Source organism: Sitodiplosis mosellana, unplaced genomic scaffold, assembly GCF_009176505.1.
Source record: "Sitodiplosis mosellana isolate CC-2019 unplaced genomic scaffold, AAFC_SMos_1.0 Smas_scaffold_1, whole genome shotgun sequence".
In the NCBI taxonomy this organism is placed as follows: Eukaryota; Metazoa; Arthropoda; class Insecta; order Diptera; family Cecidomyiidae; genus Sitodiplosis; species Sitodiplosis mosellana.
In genome coordinates this window covers 15,232,323-15,251,203 of record NW_022595244.1, presented here as the reverse complement: position 1 = coordinate 15,251,203, position 18,881 = coordinate 15,232,323, and the positions used below count along the sequence as shown (strand labels likewise).

General features: G+C 36.9%; 3 protein-coding genes across 7 annotated transcripts; 1 reads left to right on the top strand and 2 right to left on the bottom strand.

The window, feature by feature from the left end:
* Window positions 1–1,067: 1,067 nt before the first annotated feature.
* LOC129567159 (1-acylglycerol-3-phosphate O-acyltransferase Pnpla3-like) lies at window positions 1,068–6,469 on the top strand. Its single transcript, XM_055443793.1, has 9 exons — window positions 1,068–1,850; window positions 2,179–2,415; window positions 3,579–4,000; window positions 4,108–4,368; window positions 4,439–4,614; window positions 5,370–5,448; window positions 5,529–5,611; window positions 5,706–5,895; window positions 5,958–6,469. Exons 2-9 carry the CDS (start codon window positions 2,256–2,258, stop codon window positions 6,279–6,281), a joined length of 1,695 nt encoding a protein of 564 aa, XP_055299768.1. The 5' UTR covers window positions 1,068–1,850; window positions 2,179–2,255; the 3' UTR covers window positions 6,282–6,469.
* A 305-nt stretch (window positions 6,470–6,774) lies between these two features.
* Window positions 6,775–13,196, bottom strand: LOC129567139 (synaptojanin-1). Of its 3 annotated transcripts, none has more exons than XM_055443780.1 (11): window positions 12,632–13,183; window positions 12,090–12,368; window positions 11,481–11,710; window positions 10,356–11,390; window positions 10,134–10,290; window positions 9,887–10,069; window positions 9,359–9,804; window positions 8,788–9,288; window positions 8,400–8,703; window positions 7,893–8,314; window positions 6,775–7,829 (listed from the first exon to the last, which is right to left on the bottom strand). In XM_055443780.1, exons 2-11 carry the CDS (start codon window positions 12,211–12,213, stop codon window positions 7,518–7,520), a joined length of 3,714 nt encoding a protein of 1,237 aa, XP_055299755.1. In that variant the 5' UTR covers window positions 12,214–12,368; window positions 12,632–13,183; the 3' UTR covers window positions 6,775–7,517. The 3 variants fall into 3 exon arrangements, with proteins under 3 accessions (XP_055299755.1, XP_055299747.1, XP_055299739.1); XM_055443772.1 differs by having other exon boundaries at window positions 12,771–13,183; XM_055443764.1 differs by having other exon boundaries at window positions 12,090–13,196.
* Window positions 13,197–13,538: 342 nt separating this feature from the next.
* LOC129567117 (oxysterol-binding protein-related protein 9) lies at window positions 13,539–18,878 on the bottom strand. Of its 3 annotated transcripts, none has more exons than XM_055443736.1 (4): window positions 18,777–18,878; window positions 16,011–17,778; window positions 15,740–15,914; window positions 13,539–15,659 (listed from the first exon to the last, which is right to left on the bottom strand). In XM_055443736.1, the coding sequence occupies exons 2-4, from the start codon at window positions 17,611–17,613 to the stop codon at window positions 15,050–15,052; spliced, it is 2,388 nt and encodes a 795-aa protein (XP_055299711.1). In that variant the 5' UTR covers window positions 17,614–17,778; window positions 18,777–18,878; the 3' UTR covers window positions 13,539–15,049. The 3 variants fall into 3 exon arrangements, with proteins under 3 accessions (XP_055299711.1, XP_055299704.1, XP_055299696.1); XM_055443729.1 differs by having other exon boundaries at window positions 16,011–18,202; window positions 18,777–18,872; XM_055443721.1 differs by having other exon boundaries at window positions 16,011–18,202; window positions 18,307–18,854.
* Window positions 18,879–18,881: the final 3 nt, after the last annotated feature.

Below are 18,881 nucleotides of genomic sequence, written 5' to 3'. Positions count from 1 at the left end.
TGTATGTCAATGATTCCGACTATCCACTCATAATGTCTTGGTCGCTAATTGAAATCGGCTACGTGCATGAGTATATTGCATGCACATCCGAAATGCACGATGCGGCTCATAGCGTACTGATTATGTCATGAAGTCATTAACAAATGCAACATAGAAAATGTTACAGTCGCACTAAGTTCATACGTTTTGGTATCACATCGGTACTTTATTAAATACAGAAGGTAATGTGCGCTAGCGCTATCGAGCGTTATCCTTTTTCCATTTCTTCATCCTTTGACTTGAACTACGAGTCAACTTTGAACCGACTACTGACGGCCGCTTCACTTTTTATACCACTTTCCCTATTTATTCTCCCAGTTCTTTTCGTTTCGCGACACAACCGATGATGCTAAAAATAGCCTCAAAAAATCCCATCTCCCTATAAATATTGAAAGCATGGAGAGCATTCTTGCCGTACAAAGCTCCAATGCATCGCATTCTGAGGTTTGATGTCATCGATAAAACGGATGTCGCAATTGTTTTTTTACGTCTAGTCCCGAGCAGAAACGATTATTTGCGGCGTAGCAACATTTACACTTCGTTGTTCGTGACGCTTAAAGTGTGACGTTATGGAGATATGACCTATGCTTTGGTTACTGAATATACGACTGCTTATCGTGGATGCACATCACACAACGTGTACAAACGAAATTTTTAACCCCGCCAAATATGATGACTCTTGTGGTAAGGTGCAATTCAAAATGCACAGCGCGACGTTTCTAATGCTCGAATCCTCTTTTTTTCTCTCCGCCCCTCATTTCCGCCTATAATAAGTTGTATTTAAGTAAAAAAAAAACGAAGGAACATTGTCAGTTGCTATCCGGAACAGATCACAATAAACACTATAACCTGTTAGCTTCAAAAATTATCATTCAATTGTCATATTAGTTTCACGTTGGATATATACAATGGTAGGTTCGTTTCTTACATTCAACGTTGAAAGAGTCATGAATACATCTGTCATTTCCCTCATCTGTAAGTGATTTATGTGTTGAACAACTCATTCACGGTAAATACAAATACGTAGTATATAATCGAAAAGTGACCGTTATTGCAATGCTTTGTTCATTAACGTCATATTTCACCTTTTTTAGATACCTGTCTGCGTGTATGTGTGTATGTGTGCGGTTGACGAAAACAACTATAAAAATTGCAAACAGAAAACATAACCTCTAAAGGGCATCGCAAAAATGCCCATAAACAATACATTCGTGTGCATACGAATAATTGATAAAATTCATTGCAAACAACTGAGTGATAAAGTGATTTTATCATATGCGATTCGAAAATAAATGAACAGATATGTTTAAATATCGAATTTACCGTAATGAATAACGATTTTTATTATTACAATAATCCCAAGCAATGTGTGGCAAAAATTTGCCATGTTATACAAATGCGAACAGTTTTTTTTTTCGCAATTAAATAGCAACATAAGTTTACGGTACTGAAAACGGACCCAAAACATATACGCACACATTTATAAACAATTGATCGTACGATTTTTAGGCGATTGCCAAACACACAACTCAACACAGGATTTGCTTAATATGCATGAAGTACACTCATACATATGCCAGTGTTCCGTATACGTATTCGACCGTAAAACGTCTTAACGCATCGTTAGCAGAGTCAAGCACAGAGCCCAAGCATGTAATGAAATTAGTTTATGGTTGGCAGTTGTCGTACATGGTGTATGCTGTTATTTTACAGAGAATTTGAGAAAAAGAAGTAAACAAACGAATTTATTATTGAAATTGACATAAAAACGTTAAACTAGTGAGAAGATAAAATAAGTGAACCTTTCTTTGGTGAGTAGATTGCTTTGAACGAAAACACGATGCAATTGGATTTGCAAATGTGATAACCACTTGTTGGATAGTGTCACGAGTGTTTAGAAAATGTGCACAAATTTTTTTTTGCGTAGAGAAAATGAGTAAAAATCCGAATTTTCTGATGCGCTACAGGCTCTCCCTGTGTTCACTATCAATCGGTTAATTTTTTTGTATAGATTTTTTGCTACCGTCGTTTTTTCCTCTTTATTTATCTATGTGAAATGGTGTTGTTTCTATATGCTGTATCATTTCTACCCTTGCTATCTCTACCAACATGTAACTCTAACCTTGTGTCAATTTTTAGGGCCTGTATTGTATAACAAACTGTGTAAATTGAATTAGAAAGCGACTGGAAAATTGCATTGTGCTAAAGGAGAAAGGATGAATTTGTCGTTTGCTGGCTGTGGTTTCCTCGGTATTTACCATGTTGGAGTTGCTGTATGTTTCAAAAAGTATGCGCCACACTTGCTGCTAGATAAAATAAGTGGAGCTTCAGTTGGATGTTTGGCAGCTACCTGTTTACTCTGTGATATGCCATTAGGTGAGTATCAAGGCAGTTTTTTTTAATAGACTAAAAAGAAAAACGCAGTGATTGTTCAGGGTTAAAAAAATATAAGTGTGCACCAATAGCGCATAAAAAATGACTCACTTCTCAATTCGTTCATATGAGTGTGTTATTGATCGTATTTTGCTGAAGTTGCATTTAAATTTAAAAACAAAAATTTCGCCTGCAATAAATGAAACACGTTCATAATTCATCGTATATCGCAAAAAAAAAAATGGAATGAATATCAATTTCGGTGTATGAGTTAATACTTATTTGATGAAAAATTTATGCTAAAAATCATTAGCGGTTTTTTAAATTCAGAAATGTGTGAAAATCATTGAAAATGTTGCAAACAATGATCCTGGTGTATAAGGTTCCAACTTTGAATATGTAAGGAAAAAAAATTGGTCTTCGAGTTCGTCTTGAATTCCAAACGCTGAACAAATTCAATGCATGTGCAAACATGCACAATCACGTAAAAATGCAATAGGCCTTTAACTGGAAACTCCGGGATTATGTTTTCTTTGTTCATTCTTTGTCTATTCATTGTTGTTTTCCGAAAATAGATTCTACTGTTACCTCCTTTGTCATCACTAAGTGGTTTAAAAAATGCCAACTTTAGTTTAGGATTGAACAACATAAAGTATGTCATAAAGAAACCAGCTGATTTCACAATCAATATTGACAATCAATACTGAAATTACATATCGATACAGTTAGTGAGTTGATGACTTGTGTACATGCAAACTCATGTAATTTGCCTGAGACAAATCCGTTTGTCATCTTATTTTTTGAAACAATATCTAATCAAAAAATCAACAGTTGATATTTTCGTCATGAAGCACCTTTCCCACAAAAATAAATGAAACAAACGTATGTTTGTTCTTTGCTCGATCGGTGGCATAAATCAGTTAGGACAAATGAAAATTTTTCATTTGTATTTGCTCTTATAAATGAATCAATAGAGAACGGCGAATTGGGCAACTTCAATCGGCTTCACCATATTTAATTATCAGTTCATTGAGTTTTGAAACAAATTATACTACAATGTTATGTCCAATGCAACATTGTGCATTATTTAAGTTTGGTCAATATTAGCTCAGATTAAAAAAAAAATCAATCCATACTTACCAATTTTTCATATCTTTTTTTCGCAGGTGAAATGACATTAGACTTTTTCCGTGTTGTCAATGAAGTTCGATCACATTCACTTGGTCCATTCAGTCCGTATTTTAATATTCAAACGTGTTTGTTGGAAGGAATGCACAAAAATTTGCCCGTTGATGCTCATGAACGTGTCAATGGGCGTTTGCGTTTGTCATTGACACGATGCTCCGATGCCAAGAATATAATTGTGTCTCAGTTTGACAGTCGCGAAGAGTTGTTGCAAGCTTTGCTGTGTACTTGTTTCATTCCGGGATTTTCCGGCATTCTACCGCCAAAATTTCGTGGTGTTCGCTATATCGATGGGGCGTTCTCTGATAATTTACCAATCCTAGACGAAAATACAGTCACTGTCAGTCCATTCTGCGGTGAAAGTGATATTTGTCCGCGCGATCAAAGTGCGCAACTGTTCCATGTAAGTAGTTGTGCATTCGATCTGTATCTTAATCTAGTTTCAATATGATGTAAAGACTCATTCAATATTTAACTCCTTTTTTAAACCTATTGAATCTTCTGAAACAGATGAATTGGGCCAATACAAGCATCGAGTTGTCACGACAGAACATGAATCGATTCGTTCGCATTATGTTCCCTCCAAAGCCGGAGATATTAAGCAATATGTGCCAACAAGGTTTTGATGACGCCCTTCAATTTCTACATCGAAATAATTTAATTAGCTGCACTCGCTGTGTGGTTGTTCAATCGACATTCGTCGTACAAGAGCCTGCGTTATCCGAAGATGTATTCGATCCAGAATGTACAGATTGCCAGCAACATCGTGAGGTATATAATTTTTCTACAATTTCCCATCGGATCCATCCAATTTATTGTTCATTGAATTATTTGTTCATAGGCTGCGTTGATTGGAAATATGCCAGAAACTGTTCTATCTGTCTTCCAAACGTGCATTGAATCAGCGAATAAAGGTCTGACAAATTGGATGTTTGGACATAAAGGTACAAAGATTTTAAGGGCGCTTTCGTTACCCGCTACTCTTCCGGCCAATTTGGTTTTCTCAACTGTATCAAAGTAAGTATTTAATTCAATAATTCATTCAACACGCATTTGCTCATTATTATCATTTGGTTTTGTTGAAGTATCGATCGTTTCTGTGAATTGTCTGTATCGAAGTAAAATTTCATTTTCTTAATTCATTTCGTGTTCAAACTTCAATTATTTGAAGTTATTAATATTTCAATTCAGTTATCTATCTCTGTATGCTGCATAATTCGAAAAAAAAAATCATGTAGGTTATAAATGTCGAATAGAAGATCAGAATGTACTTGTTTTAATCACATCGCATGTGTGGTGTCACATATCTTCATTTCAAAGCAAGAAAAGATTTTTGAGATTCTGAGACAATTTTCTCTTATTTACAGTTGCATTGACAGTATTTATACCATTTTCCTTGCTGATTTCTGTGGTACTAACACCATAGTTTGATTGATGGATCTTAAGACATTAAAAAAATCCAATCAAGACACATATAGTACAACGACGTTAAAACACAATCAGAACTTATTAAATTTCATAAATTAGAAAAAGTGATCAAATTGAATAATTTAAGAGTAAAATATGACAGAAGTAGATTTGATGAACTCTTCACTGGATGAAAATTTTTCTTTTATTTACAAAAATGCTGTCGAAAGTTCAGGTAAACGTTTAGAGTGGACAATTCAATACATTTATACTCTGAAATATATGTGTGCGTGGAGCAAATTTAATTTTTATTCTTTCTTTTCATTATAACGATAAACACAATTAAACTTTCATTTCTTTCACAGATTAGTGTCAGCTGCCCCATGTGTAAGTGAACAATTGTGGTCATTGGGCAAATATGTATTGAGTCAAGGTCCTCCAAAGGTAGGTATTTCGTTGCAGAAATGAAACATTTTTCCATAAAATCAAATTCCCAAAAATAATTGTATTTGATTGCATTTCAGATGTCGGATGAATTGTCTAATAAACAAGCAAATGTTCTGTCACATCAGTCGTCAAAAATCGATGTTTTCCATAACAATGATGGGTAAGAAGGTTAAAAAGCATATCGATGCAATTCAATTAATTAGAAAGAAATATTTCTATTCAATTAATTTGGAACTCTTTTTTTCAAAATACAGAACACCAACTGTGACTACAAAAGATCCGACTGACAACAACAGCAGCAGCAGTGAATTCAATCCGGCGTATTCGTTTAAACTCAAACCGAATCCAACACAATGCGAGGTAGACACATTTGACCATATACTGCAGGTCATATCATACCACGATGCTATTTATTCATACTACTACACGGACGATAATAACGAGGTAAACTCTACGTTTTGAATTAATTCATTTTCGGTGGCTAAAAATTTTGATTTGATTTTCAGGTGAAATTCACAAAAATCGTTGATTTATCCGACGTCAGCAATAACACAAATGGGCAAGTGCATAAAAATGTGAAATGTCATCAAATCCACGCACATGCGACCGATAATGCAAACAACAACAATACAAGCAATTTCAATAACAACCAGAAAGTGGAGCATCAATATACCACAGGCGAAGATAGTCCCACGATCAGCGAAGACGATTTAGATAATTTAATCAACCAAACGATTAAAGAATGGCAGCTACACCAAAAAACTAATGCCGGAACTGAAAAAGGGACCATCAACATTGGTCTTACTCAATCGGCTTCACATGTATCGTAATACGTAACCAAAGTACTTCTATCTATATATACAAGATTGTCCAAATCACTGTGCTTATTCTCAACAGCTTATTTTTTTTACATATGAATAGTTTTAAGTGTTTTATTGAGAGACTCAAAGTGACATATTATTAAATGACTGATTTAGGTCTATATAAAAATAAAATCCCCGATTTAAGAAAATTAAAATTCATTTATTCCATTTGAATTAGTATTTTAACACCAATGGGATCGTTGTTTTTTTTTTTCAATCTGTGGGAGAGATCATCGAAACATTGGCTACGTTCTTTGGTTTGGGCACAACATTGAGCTGAACGAATAAGTAAAACATGTGGACCAAATTTTACTGCATTCGATTTGTTCGCTTTTCATGCATGCTTCTTTGTACTACCTGATTTTTAGACGTTGATTAAAAGATCAGAACATTTTATCGATGTCATTTTAAAGGAGCACCGCTAAAGCAAAAGTGAAAATAAAAAATTACAAGCTTCGAATCAATTTATACAATCAATATTCATTCATTTATTTTGCACAAATTAATGTTATTTAAAATGTTATATTTATATCTCCAACAATTCTCTCTCTTTTTTTTCCAATATTTTAATTCCATCCTACGACAAACAGATCGTTCAAGCGATCGCTTCATAGTAATATGTCACACAAATATATGCATCATGATCTCTACAATTGAATTTTAATTTTATATATTTCACTATAATTCCTAAATAAGATTAATTTTCTTCGAAGAAACAACAAATAAATACAATTGATGATATAGTTAACACAATAAATGCAGCTTAACCAAAATATTTTAATTTATAATATACTATGTCAAATATTGCAGTGAATTTCGAATTGATATTTACGATCACAAAAAAAAAAAAAACGAACAGACAGACAAATGCACTGAGCACGTGAATTCTTTTTCTATCTCAAAATATGGTTTTTCGCATTCACTTTTATGAATACGGAGCATTCAATAAAGTCATTAACAGAAGCGTGATTTTCATAATTGTAGATGGCTTTTCGTTAAGAACTACTGCGACGTGCTTTAAAATTAAATAGTTTATCTCTTTATCTCAAATCAAAGGAAGCTAATTTGGACTACTCAATATTTATCTAGATGAATTTGAAGCAATTTGCCACCGCACACATGTTTCTCTCTAACGTATAGGGTTGAGAATATATTCTCAGGTAAACTGGGTTGCTGGTTTTGTATGTCTGTCAATAATTATGATTAAGGTGCATTTGGACGCGCTGGTAAGGGTGGCGGTGCGCCTGATCGAGCCGGAACTTTTGGTAAATCGTTCGGAACTGGATTGCTAGGATTTGGTGCATTTTGTCGTCTTGGTAGTGGTGGAGGTGTGCCCATAGCAGTTGTGCCAGTTGGTATTGACGGTTGTGGTCTACTCGATGGCGGAGATGGTGCTGTTCTTGTGGCAATATTTCGGCTTGGGCTGGCCGTATTTGATTTGTTTGGATTCACATCCAAATCATAGACTGAATCCTGCGGCAATGGCGGCGGAGGATCTCGTGGTTTTGGAATGTACTGCGAAAAACCAACAATAAATAAATAACAAATTTCAATTTATCAAAATTCCAAAATACTCACAACATCATCATCAATTTCCTCATAAATGGCTCCGGTATCCTGATCATGAATGCTGAGTGATTGTGGCGGACTCACTTTCTGTGGTGCCTCTTGAATTGGACTTGGTGTTGATGAACTGCTGCTGCTGCTGCTCGACTTTTGTGACAGATTCGGTTGCTGTTCTGTCTCTTGATATGTTTTCGGAACAGCAACTGGTGGAGCTGGGCGATGTGGCATGCCTGAAGCCGCACCACCACTCGAATCGGCGCTAATTGGTCGCAATATTCCTTGATCTGTTTTGACTATGCTGATAACGCCGGCTTTCGGAGTGTGTTTTGGTGTTGTGGGTAATGGTGGCCGAATTGGAGGCGATGGCCGGACAGGCGGTGACTTTGGACGGCTTGGCGGTACTTTTGGTATACCCAAACTATTGTAGTCTCCAACTTATTATGAATAGAAAAGAACAATTTCGTGAGAATGATGTATGAAAATCAAAATGAAACGAAATCAGGGAAAACTTTAACTCACCCGGCGATGATGAGCACAATTGCACTGTGTTTGTGGTGCAAAGTGCAATTTCACGTTCAACTTGAGCCAGCCAATTTTCGGTCTTCAGATTAATATGGAAATCAATACCCCTGATTCGGATTGATTTCTTCTGTACTGCTATCAAAGTCGATTGACCGTCTCTGAAAGTGACCCACATAGTTTCGCCCACAAATCGCACCAAAGTGACTTCTCCAATGAGGCCTAGCTCTTGAATTATCATGGTAGTAATGTCCTCGTCATAAATGCTAGGCGCATCTTCGTCATCGGCATCGTTTGTACCCGCCTAAAGTGATTTCACACATTAACAATGTAATTTAAAAGATAATACATAGAATTAGGTAACAAAAACATAGCAAAATCTGCTTACATGTATGACAATGGTGCAATCGAAGGGTCCCATGTCACGGATAACATCTTGAAATACTTTTTGTCGTTGTTCTGTGTCAATTTTCGATATTTCAATGTGAATTACCGCGACAACCGGCCGATGGTCACTCTGTTTCAATTCAGCTCGCCCATAGTACAACAGTCGACCCTCATTCCAATCGTAAATGCCATCGTCTTGTAGCATTTTTCGACGACGCCACAAAACCCGATCGGTCCATGCTGGTGCACGACATTTTTCACTCGTATCGAAGTCCTCACTAAACAAATCATACTTATACGTTGGTGGAAAAGTGATGTCACCTTCAATGTAGTCATTGAATACACTTCCGGCCAGCTTCTGTACGATTAGCTGATCTTTCTCCAAAATTGGCCCGAGCTGATCTTCTTTCACCAAATCCTTGATTTCATCTTTGTCCATATCGATACGGTAATTGAAATCACCGCACCAGAACACATAGTCATGCGATTTCAACGATCGACCCTAATAGAGGATAAAATCAGTTACGTTTAATTCAATACTCAATTGTCTAGCATAAATCAAATGTGACTACCATTGGGAAAACGATTTTCCGTGTGATTTCAGCGTAGTCAGCATTTCGTTCGAGCACTTGCGATTGGCCGGCAGCAAAATGAGCAGCAACAAAACAAAACGAAGTGCCATGTAATACAAATCGAATAGCAGTGGCTCCTTTATTGCCTGTGGTTCCACCCAAGCCAGTTTTCACCGAATCCGTTGCAACATCACGAATGTGCTCAGCATGCTCTGGTCGAATGAAAACATACAAACACACACCAACCAATTGCTGATAGGTCAACAACGTATATGGTTCATCTCTTGAAAGCGTTTTTTGCAACTCCTCGGCCCATGCTTTGGCATTATCGGAACTGGCTGCCATAATGTTGCTCGCATTTAGATCAACAATTTCCTGGAATCCAATGGCAAAAATATCGCACGCATCAGCGGTTCCATCTTCTGGATGGCTGACATCCACTAAGGCTACAAATGCAAAAACAAGAGATGAATTTAATATCAAGAATTTTTTTCGTCTTATTCTGATGTCAAAAACGCCAAGACTTACATCGTGATCGAGCCATTTTGTGTGAGTCCAGCAGCCAATCCGCTAGTGACAGATCTTTGTAAACAACACTTCGAAAATGTTTTCCACCGTTGACATTGTATGTGGCTACTCCAACGCGAATATCCATCGGTTTTGTGTACTCTGTGTATCTCTTGCAGAGCTCTCGCAAAACCGGTGTTGGAGCTAAAAGAAATCGATATGACCAAATCGTTCCAATGACAAATGAAAAACTAATTAGAAAAATTACCGTGTAGTATGTTCGATGGAAGTAGGATGCGTGCACGATCGGCAAGTTCCGAGCTCAATGTTGACCCAACCAGGAGAATATCGATGGCTTCTTGTTTGGAGCTATCCAATAAATTGTTTTGAATTGTTCTCGCTGCTGACCTTGCACCGTCCATGAGCTGAATAGTACGAAATAATTAAATTTTCAATTTTAAATCGGATCACCGATAACAATGATTATTACCTTTGAGCCACCTTGAATGGCTCCCGTGCCGGCATAGATTTTGCTCACTTCGTTGCCATTATTAACCCACATTTGACGGAATACCTCATCGAGTCGCGACTGCATTTGCGCTTTGTCATGGAAATTGAGCAGTAGAATTTGCTGGCTCAGCATTTCCAACCCCAAAAATGTTTGGACACAGTTCGTTCGATCCAAGCAATCCAGACAATTGGTGCGAATCGTGCCACGCTGTTCACGCAGAACACTATCGCCGTTTGCATGGAAAACATCGAAATGCGAGCAGCATGTATCTAGTTTGGCCTTAAGTTTAGAGAGAGCCGATGTGTTTCCTCCGCGGCATTCCTGATGATAGTCGAACACGATGTGCGGTACATCGTTTGCATGCACCGATTCTTTGTGATGGCGTTGGAATTCATTCGAGAGCATCGCTTCACCTTCTTTGCTGCCAATCAAACTGGTGCCCAGTAAATTGACGATGACTTGTTGGCCATATCGTTGTTTCATCATTTGCATATGCAAATCGAATGCTTTGACCGATGCTTCGTATCCTCGTGACATTTTCACCTTATGCGAACCAACTTGCACGCCTGGCTGTTCCCAAAATAGCGGCACCGAGCCACGAGATTGGATGTAAGATGTGCATTCTGAATCCAAGTAAATAACTTGCTCAGTTTCAACAAAATTTGCAACATGACCTTCATCATTCGTTCCACGCACATTGAACCGTGTACCAGCTCGTTCACAGCTTAATCGTGAAATGATTGCAACTTTTGCCTGGCGACTCCCTGCATAAACCGTACGAATCTCAACTGATCCGCACATCGCTTTGAGCAGCCAAAATGCACAATCGACACCGAAACGCAACAAATGGATATGCAGCATTCGGTTCCAGAAAAATCGATTGTCCGTCTCAGTTGTTCGGCGACGTCTTTGCGCACACAATGTTAAATCGAAGGAATTTTGCAGTGCTGTTGAATTGGCCACGCATGTATTCCACGAAAAATAAAATGTACCCGAATTTAACACCTTCCGCACCTATTCGACAAACAATAAATAACACATATAAATCAAGCTTAGTTAACAAAATTCTAAATTGTGTGAATTTCCATTTTAAAATTCTCGTACCTCAGCAATTTTATCTTCGCCAGGCGCTTGAAATTGTAATGGAACGAATTGCGTTTGTGTTATTCGAAATATTTCGGAGTCGCTTATCTTGCCCATGGAAAAACAGCCTGTCACCAACACTAAATACAGCACCGATGATTCGCCTGCATTTACCTGTAGCACACCCAAGCAACCATATGCATCAGCAATTTTGACATATTGCTTTTTTATCGTTTCGAGCTCTTGTGCGGCTACGTATAATTAAAAATTAGAAGAAGGAAAAAAATTCATATGAATAAATATGGATGACTTGGAGGAGTAGACAGCTTTTTTTTCTCATTTCAACATTGAGAGATTCAATTAACGTCGCAAAAGTTCAAAGGTTGTCTAGTATTTTCCTGCATAGCACAGTCTATGACATAACAAGTGGCTAAAATCGATAGAGCTGCGGCAAGAAATGATGGGTCAAAAAGAGAAAAATATCAAACACACACGAAAAAAAAACGATAGCGAGACATGATGAAAACAGACATGAACTCAGAATGAACACAAAGAAGAAACAGATGGAATAAGTCAATTAAGTTGAGCAGCACATCAATAAGAGGAAAGAGAATCGAGAGAAATTCTTACAGAGGACGGCAACTGCTTGTGATTCAAATAAGAGTGCCTCTTGTGTACGTTGCCGATGTTCCAAGATGATGCTGTGGTTTGGTTGCTTCTTTTCAAAAATACGAAAACCTTTTGATAACGCCATTATGCTTTGGGTTTTTGGTTTTGTTACAATCACTAACTTTGTCCACTCAGTCGCAATATTCTTTTGCGACCTTTAATTTACTTTACTTATCACTTAAATTACGAAGACGAAGCAAATTTGTGTTATTGTTGTTGTTGTTGCTGCTGCTCCTAGTTCTAGCGGAAAAAAAATGGTACAGAAACTTCATCAAATCACTACACTCAGAATGTTACATTGAATAATTTTCCGCCCTCAATTTGCTAATCGTTTTTTTTTTATTTGCCTCGAAACACAATGTTTTCCCATTGACACAGTACAAATATTCTTATCAGACACACACAAAAAGAAGAAGCAGAAAAATACACAAATTCCTCGAAACACGAAGCACAACAAAACAACGTAATTCACTTATACAAACACAATCGATTTATCGCAATACATTTTAATATTTGCATCTATTCCCAATGAAAATCAACTAATTCGCACAACAAATGCTCTTTTCCATCAAATTTTTATTGATTTCTGCAAAACACAAAAATTCCATTGAATGCTTCTTTGGATGCACACAAACTTATTACTTTTCACTCTCGATTCATGTTTTCTGTGTGGTATAGGTACTTTTTCCCACGGTCGTCTTCGTTGTACTGAATGGTTGAAGCTTTTGATGGTCACACAAAATGTCAAATTTCTCCGTACTACTTGTTCATGTAATCGATATAATATCGTCTCTTTCATGTGCACACACATTCATTCTCGCATAGAATGCACAATAACATTCCAGCTCAACATCGCAATAAAACCGTGTCATTCTACTTGAATGCTGTTGCAATAATTTTTACTTTATTTTATCACGGAATAATGAATATTTTAATGTTTCTTTGTCAATTTTCTGTGATTATTTCTTTTATTTCTGCGAAAATTTGATAGTAGACTATCAGTTGTTCCACGAAAAAAATCAAGCTATTGCATCTACTGAGCAGAAGTCTGAAGCAAATCTGACATTTAAGTAGGTTGAGAGCAAGTACAATATAGATCAATTGTACCAGACGACTAGAGTGAGCGAAACAGAACGATAAACAAACCTTTTTTTCCCATTGCATCCTCTTGGTGGAGACGCCACACCATTTTGCACCACTGACAAAATTTCGGTGATTTCTCTATGTAAGCACGCCGGTCAAAATACTTGAGTCAGATATAGTATATCGAAATCAATATGAGTTTTTTGCTGTTTTTTTTTTCTATCTTTCAACATATTGTCAATCATACTGAATCCATTTAATATTTATTCATCTGCATGAAAGAAACCTGTTCACACTATGGTGAAGAAAAAAATCTCACCCATTTCATTGATTTTTAAATTTTTTTTTATTTTTTTTAAATTTGTGATAGAATACATAATTTGTGTTGCATACAAGAAATTCCAATACGGGATCGAATACAATTTAACGTTCATTATTGGGGCGATTAATTTTGTTTTTTTTTTGTTCTTTACACCGTTTCTACTTTTAACATCGGGGAAATTCTATTGGCATCGAGCTGAAAAACTACTGAGTCAAAGACCGTTTTCTCTCAAAACAGTCAAGCTCAACTCGTTGAAGATGTTAACAGGAAAATTCATGAAGTAACTACAGGAACAATAAACAAATGTGTATTGCACAAAATTGATTGAAAACCCAAGAAATGACGAGAAAAAAATAACTCTTATTACCAGATATAAGGCTATATAGAAAGTAACAGAAAAAAAAATAAAAAAACAACCAATTCGATTTATATTAAATGCTAAATTTTTTGAATTGAATGAATCGTATAACCCGAACCGTTGCATGTTTAATTATTTTGTAAAAATGCCGCACATCATAAGGATTTGAAATTGTTCACAATGCTATATAAAAGGAGTTGTAATAGTTGTTTACTCTTCGATTGGATAGCTCATTAGGAGTTTTACTATTTAAGTAGGTATGTGAGTTTTGTGTTAGTCATTGCTTATGTGCTGTTGATTTTTTGTGTTTGTGTTGTGATTTCGTTGACTGTTTTAAAAAGTATTATTTCTGTTGTTAGTTGTGTCCATTGTTGTAAAAAAAAGTGAGCTATGCAAAATACGCGTGGAGAAATATAATTGAACAAATGAAAATAAAAGTAAGATAGCAAAAATGTTTCATTGCTGTTGTTACATTAATTGATCTGTTGTTGTTCTTATATTGTTTTTTTCATTGAAAATGTTAAATTTTAAATCAAAATGAATGAAAACGAAAGATTTTGCAGAAGATTTAGAAAATATTTGTTTTTAGAATTGTATTCATTAGCAACGTTCAATGTATAATATATTCGATGTGTTGGATATATACTTTAATCATCGGATCTCGGATGCTCATCTACTCTGGCCGTTGTTGCTGCTGCTGCTGCTGCTGCTTTTTGATTTTATTTATGATGTGTGCATTCTGAAGAAAAAATTATATATCGATAATCGGTATTGAATGTGAGAACCCACAACGTTTCTTTTTTGTGTTTTTGTATGTAATGCATTCGTCTGTTTAGCTCGAGAGCGTTCTTACATTTTAAAGAGGTATAAAACAAGAAACGTTTGATTTTTGTTAGGATAGTGTAATATTGGTAAAACTCCATTCGATGATGCTTATTATATGTGTTAATAAGCTTAGCTTAAACTTTTACTCATTTTTTTATACCTTTTTTTGCTTACTGTCTGTTTTGTCTTTAGTGACTCTAAGGTTTCTTATTCTTTGATATTCAATTTAATTCTCTTTTTTCACTTCTTAACATTTATTAACCACCATCCTGTTGCATTCCTAGCAGTGCGTCTTTTGAGCTGCTCAAACATATTATGTGACGAACAAACTTATTACTGTTGTTGCTGTTGCTGTTGCTGCTGCTGCTGCTGCTGCTGCTGTTGTTGTAGTTGCTGTTGCTGCTGCTGTTTGTTTTGTTTATCCTGTAAATAAAGTCGTTGTGACAGTGGATTCGTGTAGATCCAAACGTCGCCAACGGGTTTGAAGTATTTCGTTTCCCAATCGGAGCCGCTCTCCTTGCGCTGCTTCGCCTCGTCACGTTGTTTTTGCTCCACTTTGGCTTTGGCGGTTGTTGCTTTTTCGATATCGTTGAAACGCAGACCGGCTGTTACATCGACCCAAATGCGACGTGATTCGTTTTCTACTTGTTCGCTAATTGGTTGAACATTTTTCTTGAAAATCGGTATCTTATTTACATCTACGAATACTTCGGGTTTCTTATGGCTATCATTCCATTTAGCCTCCATCGCACCACTCCATTCACCGTTGATACTCAAAAATGACTTTTTCTCATTTGGTGCATACACCTCGGCCGTGATACGATTTCGCTTACCGCCATAGAAGGGTTTCGTCAAAAACTCAATATCGGCACGGTAGCCGGTTTGCGGGCATGTAATTTGTACACTACCACCAAGCTCGATCCATGGTACCGTTAGGATAGACCTGTAAATTAACAAATTAAATGAATTTAATGGCTGAAATGTTGAGAAAACGATTTCTATATTGATAATTTATTCACAAACCGTCCATATCCATTCGGGAAAGTGACTATGTATTCTTCGTTGTATTCGCTAAGTGTTACAATACCCTGGCCAATGTTATGCACACCAATGGAGAGGCCCAAGAATTTCGATTTCGTCCACACATAAGCCGTGAAACTGATTTTCTTGTTGTAATGCTCAGCATAAAAGGCAGAAACTGTTGGAGAAAAAAAATAGAAAAAGAAATAAAATGATTCAAGAGACAGCTCTTTCGTCCATCTGACTCGATCCCGTCTGGGTTCTTGGTTCTTACTTGGTGGATGATGGCATACTTGTTCGGCAACAAATGTTAATTGATCACGTCGACACCATGGAACCGGTCCATCTGAAACGGTAGCCGAATCTTTCTCGAATCCGGGCAAGTCCCAGTGGCATCGGAATACTTCACCCAAAATTGGATTGTATGGCTTTTTAGCGACGGCACTCTTTCGGCCAGCATGATACGAGCTCATGTACCATTTCACCACCTGTACCATTCGTTCGCGTGGATCTTTAAAATCGGCAATTTTCAAGAATAAATCCGGATGCGCAAAATAATCAGCATACATTTCAAGCAATGAACGTCGTTCAAGAATGAATGTTGGAAGAACTACTTTTGTTAGATCCATGCCGATTTTCACCTGGGACAACAAATGCGAAACAACGCTACCGTGCGATTCCATTGAAATATCATTTTCAGCATCATCTTCGTAAAGAGCATCATAATCGAGGCTTCCATCAACACGAAACGGTGTGGTTAGGGAATCACGTGGACTATTTGTGTCGTTCAATGTTTTAATGCTTTTCATATCATCGGATTGTTCATTTATGTCTTCGGCATCTTTTAGGCTTATCGAACTCGAATATGGATTATCGTTTGCATCGTAGAAATCGTCTTCACCCTCTGAGCTTGAGTAGCTGGTTTCGGGCACGGCCAATGTGATTGATGACGGTGATACGTCAATACCTGCAAGTTTCGCATTCGCTAATTTCTTTTCTAAACACTCGGATCCAAACTCAACTAAACCGCTTGGCAACGATGACGGACCGACAATATCGTGCACATCTGCACTGTCTGGCGTTACACTGCTGAGCACTTTCTGGGCATTTGAACTTGCCAACAACGGCGGTCCTTGATACATACCGTTCACCGGATGAGCCGTATTCTTTGCGATTTGCAACAAAACTATTGAATGTTTGAAACTTTCGAGCATTGAATGCGCATTTTCCTGTAGCACCTTGTTTGGATCCTTTGTCTCCTTGGTAGTATTGCTTTCTTTAGTGGTATCGACACTCTTTGCTTCGACATCACCACACTCGGCCGACTCACTGACTGGTTGTGGTGCTGCAACAGTAGCAACAGCGGCGGCGGCAGCGGATGTGGCCGCTGCTTTCAGTTTATTCTCAATTTTTGTGGTTTGATCGATCATTAGTTGCAGATATGCATCGGCTTCACTGATTCGCTTGTCAAGCGTTTGCAAATAATTCGGTCGTTTCGTTGAATCAGCAGACGATCCGAATCCACCATATGTTGAACCACTTTGATCCGATGACCAAATTCCGCGGCTCCGGTTTGCATGCCGTAATATTGTATCCTCGAGACGTCGTACCCATTTTTCACGTTCTTCACCGTCTTTCGCTTGGAAGTGGAATGTTTTATGGTCAACGGTAATGGTGAATGTGTTGCAATCTTGATCGTCAATACCGATAACAGCTCCTTTCAATCGCACACAACCGCGACGTACACCTTTCATCATTTTTTCCTTTGACGTGTAATACGACAGCAAACCGGAGTTTTCTTCCAGAACAAACCATCGGAATTGCCATCCTTTCATTACATTCGTCCACTTGCTCAAAGGTCCTTCTAACAGCACCATTTTTTTTTTGTTGATCAATTTTTTCTAATCTTTTTCAATGTGTTTTAATTTTGTTTTTTTTTTGCTTCTCTCGTTTTTTTCTTTATTTGCCACAGCGAAGCGAAAAAAAACACACACAAATTTATTTACGTCGCTAAGTCACGCAAACGACTACGACCAACCGAACTTATAAACGAAATAAAATATGCAAATGTAGAACGAACGAAGAAAAAATAATGGAAAAAATCAAAAATTAAAGAAAAAACGACAAAAAATGAATTTGGTTGCACATGTAATGGTCACTGCAGCACTCTACACGTAAACACATTTCATCGTATTTCAATGTTGTCGTTGTCGAACATCAGTTTTTTTTTCTCTATTTCTTACTTTTGACACATGAATATGTTGAGCTAAGCACTAAATTTTTTTGTGTTCAGCTTCTTGTCAAAACCACATACGAAAAAAAAATACTTATCGACTTTGATTCGGGGAACGAAATCTTGACATTAAATCACCACAACACTATTATTGTCGTCGTCGCCTTTTACGAAAAGTTATAAACTATGCGCTTCGATTCGTAATTTATTGTTTTGTCGCACTTTTTCTATGGCTTTATGATTTGTCATTTATATATGCACAATATTATATATTATATATATATATGTATATATAAATCAGAAGTAGACGACGAGAGAAAAAAAACACTTTAATTACTGATTGCTGTGTGTCTGATGATTTGCGCTGACTTTTAAGCAAACTCTGTTATTGGTCTCTTTCTTTTGCATGAGGTTTTTTATTGTGTGACCACTGCTACAGCTGTACTTTACAGTCAGTCGATGCTTACACTTCTCTAGCCACTATATGGTGTTGATATCTGTATAGTGTCAACGAGTAGGTATTTCAATGATGACATAAATAAAAATAATATTCTCTAATGTGTGTCTCAATGCCGACGGCAGCCAGTTAAATACATCCAATAATTTTCACTACAACAAGAGCACAAACACAATCACAGCATCAGCTGCCACTTGTCTTTATTATTTCTCTATTTTTTCTCTGTCTCTACTTCTTTCTTAATTGTGAAAAGAATCAAATAAATGCAATGCTGATATTCAAATTGAAATGAACGATTCCGAAGTTAATACTAATCCACTATGTGAGTTTGTTTTTTTCTTTCTTCCTACAATGCTCTCTACTCTGCATTTAGTTTTATCCTCGGCAATTGATTTACGCAATTCGCAGTTTTGCTGATGTCTCAGCGCAACACATTTATGCGAGACAGACTGAGT

What these genes read in the sequence shown, in the direction of transcription:
- LOC129567117 (XM_055443736.1), bottom strand. Translation starts at nt 17,613, where the DNA reads ATGGTGCTGTTAGAAGGACCTTTGAGCAAGTGGACGAATGTAATGAAA. An exon ending in AGTATGCCATCATCCACCAA is followed by an intron (nt 15,915 to 16,010) that starts GTAAGAACCAAG and finishes TTTCTCCAACAG; the next exon opens with TTTCTGCCTTTTATGCTGAG. An exon ending in TTCCCGAATGGATATGGACG is followed by an intron (nt 15,660 to 15,739) that starts GTTTGTGAATAA and finishes GTTAATTTACAG; the next exon opens with GTCTATCCTAACGGTACCAT.
- LOC129567159 (XM_055443793.1), top strand. Translation starts at nt 2,256, where the DNA reads ATGAATTTGTCGTTTGCTGGCTGTGGTTTCCTCGGTATTTACCATGTT. An exon ending in ACTCTGTGATATGCCATTAG is followed by an intron (nt 2,416 to 3,578) that starts GTGAGTATCAAG and finishes TTTTTTTCGCAG; the next exon opens with GTGAAATGACATTAGACTTT. An exon ending in ACACGGACGATAATAACGAG is followed by an intron (nt 5,896 to 5,957) that starts GTAAACTCTACG and finishes TTTGATTTTCAG; the next exon opens with GTGAAATTCACAAAAATCGT.
- LOC129567139 (XM_055443764.1), bottom strand. Translation starts at nt 12,213, where the DNA reads ATGGCGTTATCAAAAGGTTTTCGTATTTTTGAAAAGAAGCAACCAAAC. An exon ending in CCATTCAAGGTGGCTCAAAG is followed by an intron (nt 10,291 to 10,355) that starts GTAATAATCATT and finishes CGTACTATTCAG; the next exon opens with CTCATGGACGGTGCAAGGTC. An exon ending in GGAAAATCGTTTTCCCAATG is followed by an intron (nt 9,289 to 9,358) that starts GTAGTCACATTT and finishes ATCCTCTATTAG; the next exon opens with GGTCGATCGTTGAAATCGCA.